This window comes from Meleagris gallopavo, chromosome 2 (assembly GCF_905368555.1).
Source record: "Meleagris gallopavo chromosome 2, MGAL_WU_HG_1.1, whole genome shotgun sequence".
In the NCBI taxonomy this organism is placed as follows: domain Eukaryota; kingdom Metazoa; phylum Chordata; class Aves; order Galliformes; family Phasianidae; genus Meleagris; species Meleagris gallopavo.
Genome location: NC_139405.1, coordinates 12325010 through 12342478, shown reverse-complemented (window position 1 = coordinate 12342478; position 17469 = coordinate 12325010). Strand labels below are relative to the sequence as shown.

General features: G+C 39.3%; 1 protein-coding gene across 7 annotated transcripts in view; it reads left to right on the top strand.

The window, feature by feature from the left end:
• The window catches only part of SPTLC3 (serine palmitoyltransferase long chain base subunit 3), a 292640-nt gene that overhangs the window by 126681 nt on the left and 148490 nt on the right, over nt 1–17469 (top strand). For all 7 annotated transcript variants that reach the window (XM_085218945.1, XM_085218943.1, XM_085218944.1 and 4 more), the window contains 2 exons: nt 9453–9562; nt 14344–14432. In XM_085218945.1, coding sequence (XP_085075071.1) covers nt 14418–14432 — 15 coding nt within the window. In that variant the 5' untranslated portion in view covers nt 9453–9562; nt 14344–14417. The remainder of the gene's footprint in view (nt 1–9452; nt 9563–14343; nt 14433–17469) is intronic.

Genomic DNA, 17469 nt, shown 5'->3' with positions numbered 1-17469 from the left:
ATTTAGCCAGGTAATTTCTATGCTCCTCTTCTAATGGACACTTTTAAAAGTTCTTCTGTAAAGCTCTGGGGCATTAGCTGTTACAGGTAGTGTCAGTCCACCCTTGCTCTGTGTGACCTGAATGCTTTCTGCCGTAACCCTCCACTAATAAGAAAATCAATATTTTAAGCTCAAGCCTGATAAAATGTTAAAGTTCACTCTGGAGATGGAAATATTTTAATCCCCTCTGGAACTAAAATCAAGGGAAGAAACTGTTGGTTTTTTTTTCTGTAAATAGATTTAGATCATGAAGGATGCAACAACACATCTTGTTTCTGATGTTTAATGATAAATAAGATATACTTAATATCCCACTTGGTATTGAAGTGACAGAGCAGCAGGGGCAGGCTGTCACAAGGCCTGGTGCCACCTTCTCTTAGTGTCACAAGAACTCAGAGGAGGAGACAACGCTTTTGGATTTTCTGGTAAAGTATGGTTTTGGCTACAGTGAGGTTTGCTTCTGCCTGGGAGAAATCAGTGGCTGGGGAAGAAGGGCAGTGGAAGCTATTTGGGTGGCTTTTGTAGGCATTGATTCACGTGGCTTGTTTTGTCATGGCAGTCTAAAGAAAGCATCACTGTGTCTGTTTTTCTGTGGGGCCAGAGCTCTCCACACCAGACCGACTGCCCCATTGCAAAGATTGTGGCACCGACAGACCAGAGAGTGGGGTACAAAGCTCAGCGAAGCATAGGCTACGTACTTGACTTTTATTCTTACTTAGCTGTTCTAGGATAATGTTGCCCTTCTGCCAAAATTCATCTTGTCCTAACCCAGCTACAGGAACTGAGATACCTGGTATAAGCCTCTGTGTGACTCCTGAGAAGGTGTTGAAAGCTGTGCTGGCAAATGTATGTGCTGCCAGACAGCTGTCCATCACTTGCATATTCCTATTCTCCTACCAGGACAAGTTTTCTCCAGACACCAAAGTGTCAGTCAGCTAAACAGGTTTGCTGGTGAGCCATGCTCTCACTGAAGCACTGTTCCAATCTCATCCCTCAGTCCATAGTGTGGCTTGTCCCTTAGGAAGCCTGCTGCCAACGTTGTATTTGGTGTAGTGTGTGTTTCCCTAACCAGCATGGGCAGAGGGATGTGACACCTAACATGGCTAGAACTGTGAAACTGTTTCCTGTTCTGCCACTATTTGTTTCCAAAGGGGAAATAGTAGTATTTCATTTCCCTTTCTTCAATTGTTTATGGCATTTTTCAGCTGCTGTGAGGGAAAAGTGATGGAAGCACACGTGGAAAAGGCTGGAGGGAGGGAAGTGCTGTAGCCTTGTTGCATGAACTGAGTTTGCACCTCATGTAGGAGAAATTAGTATTTGTGCGTGACCTGGAGAAATGCAGTGAGGTGCCCCTATTCCTCTCTGAGCTCTTCCAAAGAGGGATCTTCCTCCCTTTGAATCTTTGTTCCTGATCTACCCCAGTAATTCAAATATGCTTTTCCAACCCTGAATGCGTCAAAGGTCTACACAGCACAAGGGACCTGTCTTGCATGGTGTCTTAGTTACATTCCCTACATAATATACCATCTGAATAATAAATATATGCAGCAGTATTGCAAAACAAACAAATTATCTGGCTAAAATCTCCAGGCTTAGGCTGTAAGATCTCTGTTAAGTGTGACTGAAAATTTGTACAAATTTCAAGGAGGAGAAAAACATAATGGTGCAATTCATGAAAATATAAATTGGTTGCAGTTGAAAATAAGATGTCTGTGCTTTAAGAGCAACAGAATATATACATTACTCTGTAAGTCTCCAAGAAAGTTTGTCTTCCTCCAGACAGCTCTTGATGCTATAGGCTATGTAATTAATAACCTATTATCATACGCTGTGTCAACTGTCTATTTTAAGATTGCTTGAAATTGTCTCAAGGGAGCAATTCAAATAATTTAGCAAAGGAATCACCCCCTCAACCTTCCCAGTCTTTTAAATTAATATTTAATACAAAATAAATAAACTTATATTATTTAATCCTTTTGGGTATGGAGTCCTGGAAAAACGTTTCAGACAAAATCTTTGGCTGAATTCTCCCATTCCCCTATATCATATAAAAGAAAAATTGTAGCTGTACATCATTACTAGTGTGAACAGTGGAGAGAAGACAAGGCTCTGGAACAATTCTTATCATCAGTGTTAATCTTCCAAAATATGAGAGTGAAACTAGATAATGGCTAGGAGGTAACTAATTTACTGGCAACTTCTACAAAGCCAGTGGTCTCTGCCTCGATGCCCATTTAACTTAGCACAGTAGGGAGCCTGAAAATATAGACAGTAAAATTTCTCTTTATAATGGCTGAATTAATTTAGCCAGCCTAGTTAATTCAAATGCAAATTATGTGTTGAAAGTGTCCATTATTTATTGCTTCATCTAAGACTGTTTCTCTGTTTCTCTCAATTTCTGAAGTTCAGCAGAGAATGCTGAACTACCAAGCACTCTTGTAGACACCAGCCAATTTTAGTAGGCTTTCAAATGACATTTGATTTTTTTTTTCCCCTCTGCTTTAAACCTAATTTAGAGATTGTTTATTTGCTTTGACTTGTTTGTGGTTTCCAGCAGTGGTGCATTGCCACTGCCAAGTGGTTTAATTTCAAGCAAGCGGTTGGATACCAGCAGGAGGAACAGCTCATCCCAGCTGGATGACCACTACTAATTTCATGCTGTATTTTCCTTCAGGGCAGGCTGGAAAGTGATCGTGTGGTCCTGTTCTGTGTATATATGTTTTCATATAAATACTTATGTGTGTGTAGGAGTCCTGTTGGCTGTTTGCCTTTGTGTAATAGTATGTAACATTCCTCCTCCTACTAAACAATTTTGAGAACATTTTGTAGCTGCATTTTATTTATTAATATTGTATATTTTCTTTTATATTCCCTCATAAGGAATGGAGGGTAGCTCTGTGTTACCAGCATCCCCTCCAGAACAGAGGGGAAGCAGAAGTTTCCATTCGTGTAGTAGGGAGGTGGCAGTGTCTGAACTATCAGTTGACTGCTCAGTGGGAACCCACTGCAGACATCTAAGAAGAAGTGTTGGAGGACTCCCTCCAGAAATAGAAGGCAGACAATTAGGACATACAATTGCAATTTTGTAGAGTAGTCTATTCCCATCTACAGTGCAATCCTATTTTTCTCTACCTTGTAAAAGAGCAAAAATGCTATTTGGTTTTTGTGTTTGCTTTTTTTTCTGTATTACACAGGTACAGTCAGACACCCTTGCAAGGACTCTCAAAATGTTTATTTTCACATGAAGAGTATTTTTTTACTAGATGTGACTCTCCATTTGTCATTTTCCCTCATTGTTTTCCAAAATCTGTGTGCTGATAATGGATGAGAGAAGTGCCATTCTGCCTTCCTTCACACAAGTAGTGATTCTACATTTAAGATTCTGAAAAAAACTTCAAATCTCACTGGCTTTCCTAGTTAGAGAAGCCAGAAACCAAAGAGCCAACCCGAAGCTACTCGCCATGAGACTCCAAAATGCAAACTGGAGAAGAGCACCCAAAATGACAGTTATTTTTTCCCATGTTCATTCTTTTGAGTGGGAACAGCCTTCCCTTTCAAACAGCATCTTTCTGCCTCATCTGTCTATCATCCAATTTTAACAATGAGAGCCAAGTTGTGTATGTTATGTTGCTCTGACATACGTTTTTTCTCCCCCTTCTCTTAGACATATTTCCCTAATACTGATGGTTTGTAGCTGCTATTTCTGTTCTAGCAAGCATCAGGAAAGCATTGCCTGAAACTTGCAACTGGGAGAGCAGCACATGAAAGGGATGAAGACAGGGAGCTTTGTTTTGTGCTTTTCAGGTATTCTGATGTTTCCAAGGGATATGGATATTGTGTGAGTTCTTGGAATTTAATTTCAAAAACACATTTGTTGGTAATAGGAATTTGTTATATTTCCTAGTGTTAATTTTCCAGCTATTTCTTAAACCAGTTGATAATTATATTCCTATGATGCTGATAAAGATGATACCACATGTTCAGACATCTAGCTCTATTCTTAACTTGCTACTTAAGAAGTAATTCATATTTCTTAGAAGTATTTTATTACAGCTTTAAGATTTCTTAGTCAGACCCTATTTTATGACAGCATTCTTGCAGGTCCTTAAAAATTTAATCACTGTAATCTGTATCAATTTAGTTTAGCACTTTGTTTTAAGAAATGTATCAGATGTTACTTACAGCTCCAGTTCAGCTGGCAAAGCAATGTGCAAAGGAAGTATACAGAATGGAGTGCTGCTGTTTTGCAGCCATGAGAAGGTTTGTCTGTGCACAGGAAAACTTTGCAGTGGGCACCGCTCAATTGTTTCCTGTGCATTGAAAGGAAAGAAGCAACTGCTATATTTCCATTTGATTCAAGCTTAAAGGCAGTGTTATCCCAAAATAAATACATTGATTTAAAAATTTAGCTGGAATAACAACTACATTTTGAATTTATGCACTACCTCGAACTGTATTTTCAAGCACTCAGAGGCTGACTTTTAATTAGCACAGCTGACAGCACCATCCCAGAGCTGGTTTATCTTAATGTCAAAAGCTAAACTTCATTAAGTTTTCTAAGCAGCATAAGAAAATGCAAATAAGATAGAGCCCCTTAAAAGGCTTGTGACCGCTCTTGTCACTTTTATTGCGGATATGATTTTCACTCATAATCCCATTGGCTTCCCCTCATTGCTGTGCGTGTCGGCTGCGTTCCCAGCTTGGCACCATACCCACATATTTCAGTGGTTCATCAGTGCCTCACCATGAGGATGGCAGAAGGTGACAGTTTTGTTTAGAGCAATGTACAGCCACAGCCCCAAGCCATCTTGAAGCTGGATGCAGTTGGAGGGAGCCAAATGCCTTTCCCAGCACAGCACTGAAACACCTCCTGCTGACACTGTGATCCTCCAGTCCTAGCATCCACGTGTTGCAGGCATTCAGGTTCTCTCAGCTTGGAAAATGAGCAAAATAAGTGTCTTTGACTGACAGTGTGGTCTTGGACTCCTTTGTTTTCTGTGTTAATCAGCAAGTAGCAGCTGGTTTATCCAGCACCCCAAAGACTAGAGTGGCTGCAAGTGACCCAGGCCATATGCAGAGCATACAAGGCTGCAGCAAAAGCAGGGATTGCCCCAGCTTGGAAATTAAAGGCTGCTGGTGACTTTCTGCAACTGGAAGACACAGCTTTTCTCTTTTATTCTTTATCTGGATCTGGACTACAACTTATTTCTCTTTGCTTGTAAGCAACACTTACTGTGTTTAAAAAAAAAAACAAAAACAACAATCAAGAAATATGGTGCCAAATATCTCTTGATTTAGTAGGAAGTGGCAGATTCTTACTGACATTTCCCCACCTCACATGTACTCTTTGTTTCAATCTCAGGACTGCTGTGAAAGGCAGTAACAAACTTTTGGAGCTGGCCCAGCTCCAGGGAATAACAAGGCCAGAAGGAGAATCTATTTTGGAGGATAAGGAGGGAGTTGTAAAGGAAATGAAGTCAGTTTATTATTAAAAAAAAAAAAAAAAAAAAAAAGATAGAAGGGTGTAATGTGTTTATGTTCAACAATGATTTTATTACAAATGTGATGCGCAGTGACAGTATGTTAAATTTCGTTGTCAGCAGGGGACAACATGGAACAATTTGTGGCAAAAGGCAACAGATGCAATTCTGTCTGCAGCTTCACACATCTGCTCTGCAACGCAGTGCTCCTCCAATAAGTCTCTAGGAGGGATCCAATAAAAATGATATAAAATTTTATTGTGTTAGTGGCACTAGTTATTAGAGTGAAGAACCAGGAAGCTTACCCAAGGGCTGAACCTTTCCTGTGTTTTAGTGCAGAGTAAATGATGAGGCTGTTGCTGGTAACAGCAATACTACAGTGGGAGAAGGTAAATTCATTTTGGAGTGCTTAGCACGCTGCTGGGGATGGCTTAAAAGCAGAGTGGGAAAGCTAATAAAAGAGTAATAGGCACCAACACATCAGGAAGGATAGAAATGAAATGTTGAGGCGGTATTTAAATAAAAATAACCTAGGACTTGGAACTTGTGGTGGCCAAGCATTGCAAATCCCAGATTCAGGACCGGGATAACAATGAAGAGCGGTTCAAAGGAGATTAGGATGAAGGCTGGGGATGATGCTTTGGAGCTGCAGCCTGCTCAGCGCTGAGCCATTCAGTTCCCTCTCTGCAGGGAAGGGCCCTCACAGCGGCCAGCACCTGTGCCTGTGCTGCCTGGGGTGGATTGCTCCTGTTGTCTGAGGGAAAGGAGCTGACAGGTGCTGGAGCTGGGACTGCTGAGGGAACGAAGGGGAGGCGCCATGTTGGGAGGGGCGAAGAGGCCTCACCACAGGAGCTGCCAGCCTGGCAGGAGATGGCTGCCATTGTCCCACTTCAGGTCACCCCATCCTCTCCAGAGCCTTCGCTGACCAATTTGGGTCACACTTTGACCCATTAAAGCAGCAGATTCTGCCATTTTGGTATGCTGTGGACTTTCCTGGTGGTACATACCTAAGAAATCCCATGGAACAGCACCTTCTTTTACAGAGGTATTTGAAGTGGCAGACTTGAGAGCAATCACCACTGTTCCCTCTCTTCTGCCTTCCCTGTGTGTTTATAGTACTGAGATGCTCCATAAAACCTTCCTGAATTTCCTGAGCATGGGGATTAACCATGTCTTTGGTTATATCATATTTTTTAGCGGGATATTTCATCAGCAGATTAGGCATCTCCAAGTGCTGACCGAACACTCTCTCACAGCAGTATGGCGGTATGGACGCCATAGTAAGGACAGTGGTTTCTCCTCTGGTCACACATCCTTCATGAAATGTAAATAAATACAACAATCTGAAACTTGTTAATTATATTTGAGAATAAATCCACACTAAAACTTGACAAACTAAAAAAAAACAAAAAACAAAAAACACAAACAGCAGGACTTTGACCTGAAACAAAGTAATTCTGTGTTTTAGAAATGAAAATCAAATTCTGTTTGAAGAAGAACTCTGAAACATTTTATCCTGGTTTATTTTGTCGGAGACAGTGCATCATTAAATTGTTGAAATGACCTGTATGAAATGTAGTTCCTCTGTGCAGGCTGAAGTGTTTTACCAGCTGGTACGATAATGGTGCAAATGCTTTGGTTTAGTCACTCAAGCCACATGATGCAATACCAATTCACCTAACATGAGGCAGCATTTTTTAAGCTCACTTCCTGAACGGAACCCAGCAGTTTCAGAGAGAAAAAAAAAAAACTTTGACTGCAAGGATCTTTTTCCAGTGTAAATTTATTTCAGAGGAATACTCCTGAGCCATTTCAAATTCCAGCAACAATTTCAAAAGACCAATATTTTACAAACTCACATGCTAGTGAGACCAAACAGTGCTGTGTGGTAGTTGTGGGTTGGGTTTTTTTTGTTTTTTTTTTTTCTGAATAAATGAATAATCAGTTAGAGCTGGACTGGAGGATGCAAATTTTTCAACACTGATCTTCTGTTGGCCAGTTAGGAAAAGTTTGGGGAAATGCATTGCCAGGAAAATATATTATTGATTATTTTAGAATAAAATTAGCCAACAGAATAACTAAAGAAATAAAAGAAGTCAATATTTAAGAAAAAAATTGAGTTCTGCATAGAAAAAAGCCACTGGCAAAAAAACTGTAGTGGTAAATATGCTTAATAAATTTAGTGTTTCCTATGCATTTGTGTCCCATTCCCTTATTTTCTCAATATATTGCACAATAAACTGGTAGTATAGCCCCAGAAAGCAGCTTATTTGACAGGCTACCTGAACAAATGTAGAACGTAAGTGACAGTCACAGAGTAAGGAGCCACAGTCCTTATCAGCTAAGATTTTGAGCCTTAAAACAGAAGGGAAGCAAAAAGAAAAAATATAGTGGGTGTGGAAAGGCCATTGGAATCTTAAGTTTCTAAATTAGTATTTGGTCTGTTCTGACCAAGGCTCTGTTTGCTAATTGCTGGGAATGAGCTAACTGAAATGCTTGGATGCCCTTAGTACATCAGGGCATTCTTGTTCAGTAACGTGGAACAGAATTTCTGGTAGGCTACGGGTTCAGATAAATACAACTGGCATAATTTTCAGCTAGTATAAAAGTATGTTGCCTTACTTAGATAACTGAGTTCATGAATTTATGAGATGATGATTATTTATTTTCACTTTGTGTTAGAAATCAAGCTGAAAATCAGGTTAATAATTCTAAATGGGTCTTTTTTTTTCCCTTCAGCTCCCATTCATTCCTGCCTGAAAAAATGTTTTCTTTGATCAAAGGACTGTATCAGAACAAAGTGTATTCTTTTCATATTTGCTTTGTGATTCTGAAATTGTTCTCACATCAGTTTACAGTTTTCATGGTTCAGGGACACCCTCGTAGAAAAACACTTGATGGGCATCTTGCAGAAATCCTGTTAGCAGAAAGCAATATAATAAATAAGCCTATTTTGGAGCCCATAAAGTGCTATCATCCATAAGAATAATCCTGAATAAACTGTCTGGTGCCCTGAAGCCCAGACTGTTCACAGTGAAGAACATGCATATATTAAATTAAAGGTATGATATATACATATATATTTTTAACTCAGTTAAATGCATTAAATCCAGTTGCTTGCTTTACCTACTGTCAGCATAAGGCTTCAGGCATCCTGGTAATGTAATGGCCATGTATAACTCCATCAGCTATTGTTCTGTTGCAGATGACAGCACAGCTTTGCATTAGTATCAAGTGATTATTAACACTAATATATTCATTTGTAGAGCAAGAGGTTATCATTTTTTAATTGTGTAGTCAGAGTATTTTCTACACTTCCTTGATTAATATCACATTTGGAAACAGCTGGTCAGTGGTGTGTCAGAAATGAAAACAAATATTTTATGTCTGTATTAAGTTCAGCCCTTGTGTTTCTCTGCTTGGATCCTGAACCATAGCTTTATAGCTAGAGCATGGCTTAATAACCAAGAGATTAACAGAAAGCACATTATGCATGTGCGCTGGCACACAATATGGCTGATCTTTTGGAGATAATAAAATAAGCTCAAGAGCTGTAGGGAAGCTCTATGTTAATGGGAAAAAGCAAATACCAAAACCTTACTGTTTTCTTACAAAATGTCCAAACATGTTTGACATAAGATATTTTCATTTTCCACCTGCAATTTGATGGCAACCAAAAGCCTTGAGTTCTTGATGAAAATGGGGAAAAAGCAACCAGAAAAGGTTATATCTGAAATTTCTCTCTCCCATTTTCTCTTTGACTAACCTAGTCTGTATATTACTCCTATTAGCAATGTATGTAGCATCTCAAACACCTATAACAAACAAGAATATTAAAACAATGCTGGAAATGTTTCAAAAATAGACTTATCTGGAGACCCTCCTGCAGACTGTGTATTACATCCTGATGTATATATCCTGTACTTTCTGCAGGTGTTAGAAGACAGTGAGAGATGGACTGATTTACTTGACCCAAAGAGGAAATGCTGCTCTGCCAAAGTCAACTTTCTGATGACAACAGCAGGACCAAAAATTTGACTCAGGTGACTTTTTGTTGCCCACATAAACAATTCCCCTGTGTGAAATTGGAAGCCTGTATCTTACTCGGCTGAGCCACATGGATAAAGAGGAAATGATAGCCTGAAACCAATCAGTGGGGCAATAGGTTTCAGAATTTAAACAAGATAAGAAACGTTTGAAAACACACACACACACAAAATCAATGAATTTCTAAGTGATTTTCTAAAACAGACTCAGGTGTGATTACGTAAGTGGTAAGTCATAAATGTGTTAAAGCAATGCAGATTCCTGCCCTGTAGCAAAATGGCCTCAAAGACCAGCAAAAGTTTTTGCCCTATTTCATAGAATTGTGCTGTAATTGATATCAATGTTAAATTGTACTGTGTATAGTTTAAGGCCATATTGCAGAAGTCTGGTGGCTTATGTGAGCCACAAATTGCTCCCAGTGAAAGAGCCTTGCAAAGATAGACCATTAAAATTACCCAAAGTTACTAAGGAAATGGAGAAAGCTATGTTTTCAGATATAGAGACATTTATATCACAAGCCAGCTGGCTGAGAATAAATTGTTTACACTTTTAAATTGATGGCTACTTTAGGTGATGTTTCTTTTTGTGTCGTGCAGTCACTACGAGAAGGAGAGTATTAATTCCCGAAACATTTATACACTATTTACAAAGAAATATATTAAGGCCAAGAAGGAGAGTTTTCAAAAACAGCAGACTGACCTGAGCTAAGACAACTCGTGATAATAAGCCTTTTTAGTAGCCTTTGAAAATCACAGCCAAAGGGTTTGGTTTTGTTTTGCTCTACGCACAGACAGGAGCACCAACATGACAGAGCATGGGTGTCCAACCCTGCCAAGGGATGCAGCTTCTGTGACAAAGCTCAACTAAAGGAACCAGAGGGGCTGTGAAATAAAATAATAAAGAACCAAGTGAATTATTTGGTATCCGAGAAGTATATTTAGGAGTAAAAGTTGCAAATTTCCCTGTCAAAATCCTATGTGGGACCACCAGCATACACAACCACGTTCATTGGTGGCTACTAACCACAGTCAACTTGTGTGGCCTAGCAATGGTTCTAGGCCTCCCTCTGGTCTCTGGATTTGGTTCCCAATCTTTTTATTTATATTCCTCTGTGATTATCAGTGTTCGCCAGGACAGGCATTGTTACAAGAAACCAGAGAAACAGGTAGGTATTCTGGGTAGCACATTGGTGAATGAGACAAAATCGGTAAGCCTGGTGCTTCTGAGGGCATGTAGTTTGGAGATAGGACATTCAGCTCCTACAAATGATTTCCTAAATGTTTCTTATAAATCCCCTGTCTAAAATGGTAAGATCTGTCAAAGTTCTCTGGGATTTATAGCAGCTTAATAACCATAATAAATGACTGTATTAACACTGAGAGAACACGCATAGCGTAATTCATTGATTTTGTTCAAAGCCAGATGAAAATGAACAGTAGAAGAAGGAAAACATCCATATTAACCCTGTGGGAGCTCCAGTATTAATTGGCACATAATCAGGTACAGCTGCTAATAGTCATGCAGCTCTTTAAATCAACACATACAGCACTGCCAATATAGTCTTAAGAGTTAGAGATTAGGGAGTATGCAAATGTTCTTTGAAATCTTGTTCAGGTTGCGGGGTAAAAGTCATATTTTCTTATTAAGCTTACAAGTGGCCTAAACCTAGGTTCTGTTTTTGTCAAGATCAGACAACTTTGAATTCCCTTATACTGTGTAAGCCATCTCTTCCCCTACTTGCATGTAACTGAATTATATATCAGAAGATGTTTGTTTTTTTTTTTTCCTGTGTTTTGTATTATGATAATACCAGTCTTCAGAGCAGCTAGTCTTGATGGGATATTTCAGATTCTTTATGGAATCTTATTTTTCTGGATATTGTTGTCTTCTGGCGAAACAATATAGCTTGCTGGAGCTGCTACTGGGCTATACAGCACAGGCAAATTCAAATATGAAAGTAAATGCAAGAATGCAAATTGAATGTACAGCAAAAAAGAATTAAGCTCTTGATTACAACTTTGGAAGCAGTGACACACACAGTAAAAAACAAAAAGAAACAGCAAACAAAAAAAAACACCTCCGAAGATGTAAGAAACCTACAGTGGCTAACAATTCTTGGCTGAGCTATCACTTAGGTTTTTTCTTTCAGTTATCACAGAATCATAGAACGGATCAAAGTCAAGAGGCCAGTTCAGCAGAATTCTCCTTCCACAGGGCTGGCTTTTTGAGCACACATTAGTCTGGGGATTGCATTAACCTTAATATTCATAGGGTTCCTTAATTCTACTAAATGCAAACAAAGCTCCAAAGACCTCTCTGGGGTCTCTTGCTCTCCTGCAAATTTGACTAGACGTGGCTGTTACATGATCACATAAGCATTAATGAGGTATCTTTAACATGAAGTATGACAGCTCTGCTTTGTGGGAAAAGTTGTTGGAATACCGAGCCTTTCTTGTTAGGTCAGCTGAACTGCATTTAGAAATGTTTGTGTATTTTTTTTAATCTCTGAAGACTACTTGTGTGACACTTATGTCTTTTGTCTTCATAACCCTTTTACAGTGATCACAGAAGGCATTTTGAAACATTAGTCATATTAGGGTTCATTCTGCCAAATAGACATATCCCAGGGTATTTATTGCTTTAAAAATGGTTCTTGAGATGCGGAAGACCCTTTCTTGCAATCATTTAAAGCTGTGACAATTTTCATGTGTGCCTTTACGAAGCTAATCAGCAGCTGCATTTGTTACTTATCCCCAAAATACTGTTTTCCATCTTGGCTATGTTCCTCTTATGAATATTCATAAATGTGATATGAATTAAGTGTGAGAAATGTGCTCTTATTTGAGGTGCTTCCTTCTGTTCATGTCTGTAGCATGCTGACTTTCTGATCTTCCTAAAGAAAAGGATAAATGAGTAAATAGAGAGATGTGTAGAAGCTAGCTCTGGGTGTTGCCTGGCGACTAATAGCTGTCACAGCCCAATTAGCCAAGCTGCTCTGGAGACACAGGTGGTTAGCAAACAGGGACCTCAGAAACAGGAAAGAGCAAGGAGGAGACATTAGCAGCATTCAGGAGAGGAGGCAAAGGTGGAACGCTTAGGGAAACGTGGGGTAAAGTTCTTGAGGTCATCTGTGCCGGTTTCGTTTGTTCATGCCTTTTTTGTTACAATAAGAAATAGGTGGTAGTGTTTGTTGTTTTTTGGTTTTTGTTTTTTTAATTGCCCTCATTTTTGTCTTTGGCTGACCCTGTAGTTTGTGTTCTTTGCTAGAAGCACGAAGGATTTGAACACAGGTGTTGTGAGTTTGTTTCCCTGAGTAGAGCTTGCTTTGTTTTGTGCATTTCAAAGTAAGCACACAGTAAAGAGCGTAGGGAGTGAAATCAAAAGTCATGCACTTAAGTTCCCATCTCCACACAACTTTTCCATTTCTGATACATGTAGATGTACTTAGGGATGTCGTTTTGTGACCAATACTGGTGGAGGTGGATGGTTTGACTAGATGATCTTAGAGCTCTTCTCCAACCTTAATGATTCTAGGATAAGGCACCTTATACAGAACCTCATGCTGAGGTTGCTTATTGGGCGTGCCTGTTGTTTTGTGATTCTCTACAAGCTTATCTGGGGGAAAATTACAGGTATTGGAGAAATCCCTGTACCTTGGAAGACATACTTGGAAACACTTCTGCTTTTACTAGAAAGGATCTATGTACTTGTACCAGAAATGCTGAGTCATGGCCTGATCCAGTGATTGAGCACCTGGTGGGAAGGCAGGGCCAACCCAGGGGAGCTCAGGTGCGTGCAATTATGCAGTGCACCTGTGTGACCAGAAGGGCTGGAGCCAGGATCCACCCCTTCCCAGACCTCATTTAAGGGTTGGCAGTGGAGGTGAAGGGATCTTTCTGTAGATTTCTGCTGCTGGAGGCTTTTCAAAGTTAAGTAGGTTTTTTTTGTTTGTTTGTTTAGTTTATTTTGTTTTTATTTTATTTCTGTGTTCATGGGTCTTGTATTTGAGCAGCTCTGTGCTTGCTGCAGCCTTGGACTTTGCTGCTCTGCTGTCATTGCTGTACTTTCCATTGTGTTACGCTATTTAACTCTGTTTTGTGATCTGCTATGAATGCCGTTTCCTTTTTAAAGTATGAAGAAGCTTCTTATTTGTATAAAAATGCTTTTCTTTTTCTTCTCCGAACAAGGGAACAGGAAAGTGGCTTTTCATTGGGAGGAAAAGTAGATATGAGGGTGAAATACAAAGCTAGGAAAATCTAGGAAGAATGAGAACAGAGTGTGAGAGAGTTATTGAAAATATGGAGTAAGGAAGTGTGTGGATAACTGTCCTTAACTTGTGATTGCACATTAAGTTCTGCTTTAATGGTTCTTAATGTTTTTAAAATGTTTTTGCTCAGGTTGTGTTTCAAGCTTATTTGATTTCAGCTTGTTTTTCACTTTTCAAAATTGCTGTGCAAAGTAAATATACTCTACCAAAAATAGAACACAATTCAACTATGGAGTACTGCTGGTGATCTCACAAGAAAGTGAAGCGTGGGTTGTTCTTGCATATCTCTTTTTATTTAATGTGTAGTCAGCATTAACCTTTCACCATATGTGAGGAACAAGAAGTGATCAATACGAAGCTGGATATTTGCCAAGGAGTGATTATTTCATTATTTTTTTTTTTAAGATGAAGAACATAATAGTATAATTCTTTCAAATGTTTATCTTAAATTTTAGCCTGTGTTGTTTGTGGAAATAAATGCCTAAATATTATTTCTTTTTGCTGTTCTAGAATTGCAAGAGCTGAAAGTCTGATTGCCTGTGGAGTTGTTTGGAGGCTTCTGGAGATGTACATCATGAATTCATATGGTTTCTTTGAAGGTAAGAATGGCTACCATGCTTTCTTTTGGATGGGAGGAGAAACTGGGGGCTTCAGCTGACCTTAAAGGATTTCCGTGAGTCTGTGCTTTGAGTGTATTCAATTTGTGCTATAAGAAAAAGGGCTGTAATCACTCAGAAGCTCAGATCCAGGGTTGCTTTTAAGCAGTCAGGCATTTTTACCTCTGAACTGCTACGGTGCTTTTTAAAGTTTCTTACTGCAGTTAAACACACTGCAATTGAAGTCGAACTGTTTGAGCAAAAGATTAAAGCTTGTGGGTTTTGTTTTTTTTTCTGAAGAAAAAAACTTGGTAAAGGTATAAGCCATGGTTGATACAGATGATGCCATGATAAGATGAGAAGCTTAGTATATTTGAGACCTTCACATAGGCTCAAAAATGGGAAGCATGTTGGAGAGAATTAATTCCAGTCCTGTTACAAAATTGTGGGAGACCAGTATTGAACGTTAAAGCAATAGATATAATATGAACCCAAAGCATCACTGGAAGCAACAGAAGTAGATGTGCTGTTTTTAATTTTCCTATGAAATGTTGCAGCAGGCTCACTGTTGGAATGTGTGCGCCTGTGAGTCAGACTGTCTGGTAACTGAAAGAACTTGAGTTTCAGTGTTTCTGACATCCTAAAGCTTTGGGACTCCAATAATTTAGGGCTTTATTTTTCTAGTAGCCGAATATTTGTGTTATACAACTTGTATGAATTGAACATAATGCTTTGCTCTCATGCATAGTAACTTTGTGAACATAGGAATATAGTTTTTCTGTTTGTGAACAGCCTGGCTGTTTCGAATTGCCTGTTACATCTGTAAGGTGAGACTTTGAACCATAAGACTAGAGATTCTCTCTGATTGGTGCTACAGGGTGGTAGGTTGGTTATTATTTTCCTTTTTTTATCTCATTCCTGTATTTCTGCTATGATCCTTTTTTGAAAAGGAATATTAAAATGGGATCACGTTCTATATGTACTTTTCTGTAACCAATGAAGAGTGAGCATTTCCATTTACTCTGTACTCATCTTGCTGCATTTCTTAATGTATCTCTTTCAGGACTATTTAAAACCTATAACTTTCTTCTGCTTGTCCATGAAACCCTCAGTATGAATCCACCTGGAAAGTAAGGGGAGGGTGATCAATAAAAACTGTTTTTGTTGCTGCACATGGGAAGCAGACAATGTTTGCTTTTGCTTGCTGTCCCTGAGCTAGTGGCCCTGCTAGTCAGCAACCTGTGGCATATAAAATAAGTGTATATGGTTTCATGAGAGTTTCTGACAGATAAACTGAAATGAGAGATGTTCCTGATGAAAGGAAAATGGCTGAGGAACTTTTTTCTCTGGGTTCCATTTATTCTTTCTGTCCCAGTTCCACCTCACCTAGCATGTTATGTTAATCACTCGGACAGCACTATTTTCCTAGCACCTACCAGCCTGCAAGTCTCTCTCTCCACCTGCTTTTTAGAGATTAGTTTCGTGTTATGATCTGCCAAAGTAACCTATCTAACACCTAGCTGCTGCAATTGCAGTAGCAGTTTCACATTGCAGACAAAATCCCATCAGAGCCGGAAATTGTTTCCTTTATGTGAGTGGCAAGGCAATTACTGAGCTGAGTGACATGGGTAGAGGAGTGCATTTACACTAGAAGCTATTGCTATGGCAGAAACTTCTGGCAGGAAAGCAGTGACTGACTGACATCCTTTGGCTTATTATTATGGGCCTTGCATAAATGAAGTAGGAGCAATGACTGTTACTGCGCTTCTAATCAACGAAGTGTTATGCCAGTAATTAGGTTTCTACTAACTCACAGCTCCTTTCTAGCATTAATTGGAGGAGGATATGCAGATTGCTGGTTAATAATAGAACAGTTATAGTTCTACAATCATTTTTTTGATGTTCATCAGTTTGTTTGATTGCTTGTGTGGCAAACATTTGATCCTGCATGTGTCTATTTAGCCATCAGATACTTTTATAAACCTCATTGTTTATCAAGTTAGCGACATCTTAAAGCGCTGAAACTTGCAGAGCCTAATAGCAGCAAATATAGAACTTTACTTTGCAATATATGCAGAGTGGGTCCTTTCAGAGAAAGCTCCAGATTGTCCAAACCCCATATGGATGTCAGGGATGGGAACAGTGTGAGCTGTGTGCTGAACCTATTTTAAACTCCCACTCGTGATTTCCAAATACAGCACTCTGTCAGAGAGCAGGCACAGAGTTTTTGGAACTACAGTACTCACATAAATAAAAGCTCCAGGAATCTGTTTTGGCAAAAGCATTAATAATTATTATATTACCTGTTTATGGTGATTAAAAACTAAAATTGGAGCCTTATGGGTTGTTGTAATTGGATGTAGATCATATGTATAATATTTCCTGCCCAAAGAATCCAAAAGCAGAGGTTCTTTTTCTTCCGTAAAAAATGGGTGTAGGGCTCTGGGAGGGGAGTAAATATTCACTTACTGCACAGTGACATGCATTCTGTCATTCACTGTCCCTTGCAGGCTGTTTTATGGCCCCAGTGCCCAGAAAAGCCAAACCTGATTGACCAAAAGGTGGGGGAAAATTCAATGTTGCTTACTTGAAATCAGCTCTGCATTAACACAGCTTTCGGTTTGTTCTGCCCCTCCTCATTTGCAGCTGTCTGGAAGGTGCCATCTGACCATACATTAACAGACTGTTAAGTCTGTTACTGAACTAGGATCAAATATCTATATCTGCTGTGCCTGACTCTTAGTCAACATATCAGCCTGCTGTTGATGCTACATAGTCACAAACATGTTCTCAGAATTTTTGTAAAATGAGAGAGAAGTTATCCAGCAGAGAGGCAGCCAATTCCTTTGCAAAATAAACTGTGTTATTAGGCTTAGCTAAGCTGCTTTTTGCACCTCATGGGGGAAGAAAAAGTATGTGGGAACAGTCATAGCACAGGAATATGAACAAAGAATTCAACAGAAATTCACACGTATGTTTGATGTTATGCTAAAGTGAAATACGATTTCATTTTTCATGGCAGCTGATTTCAGGTTTGTAT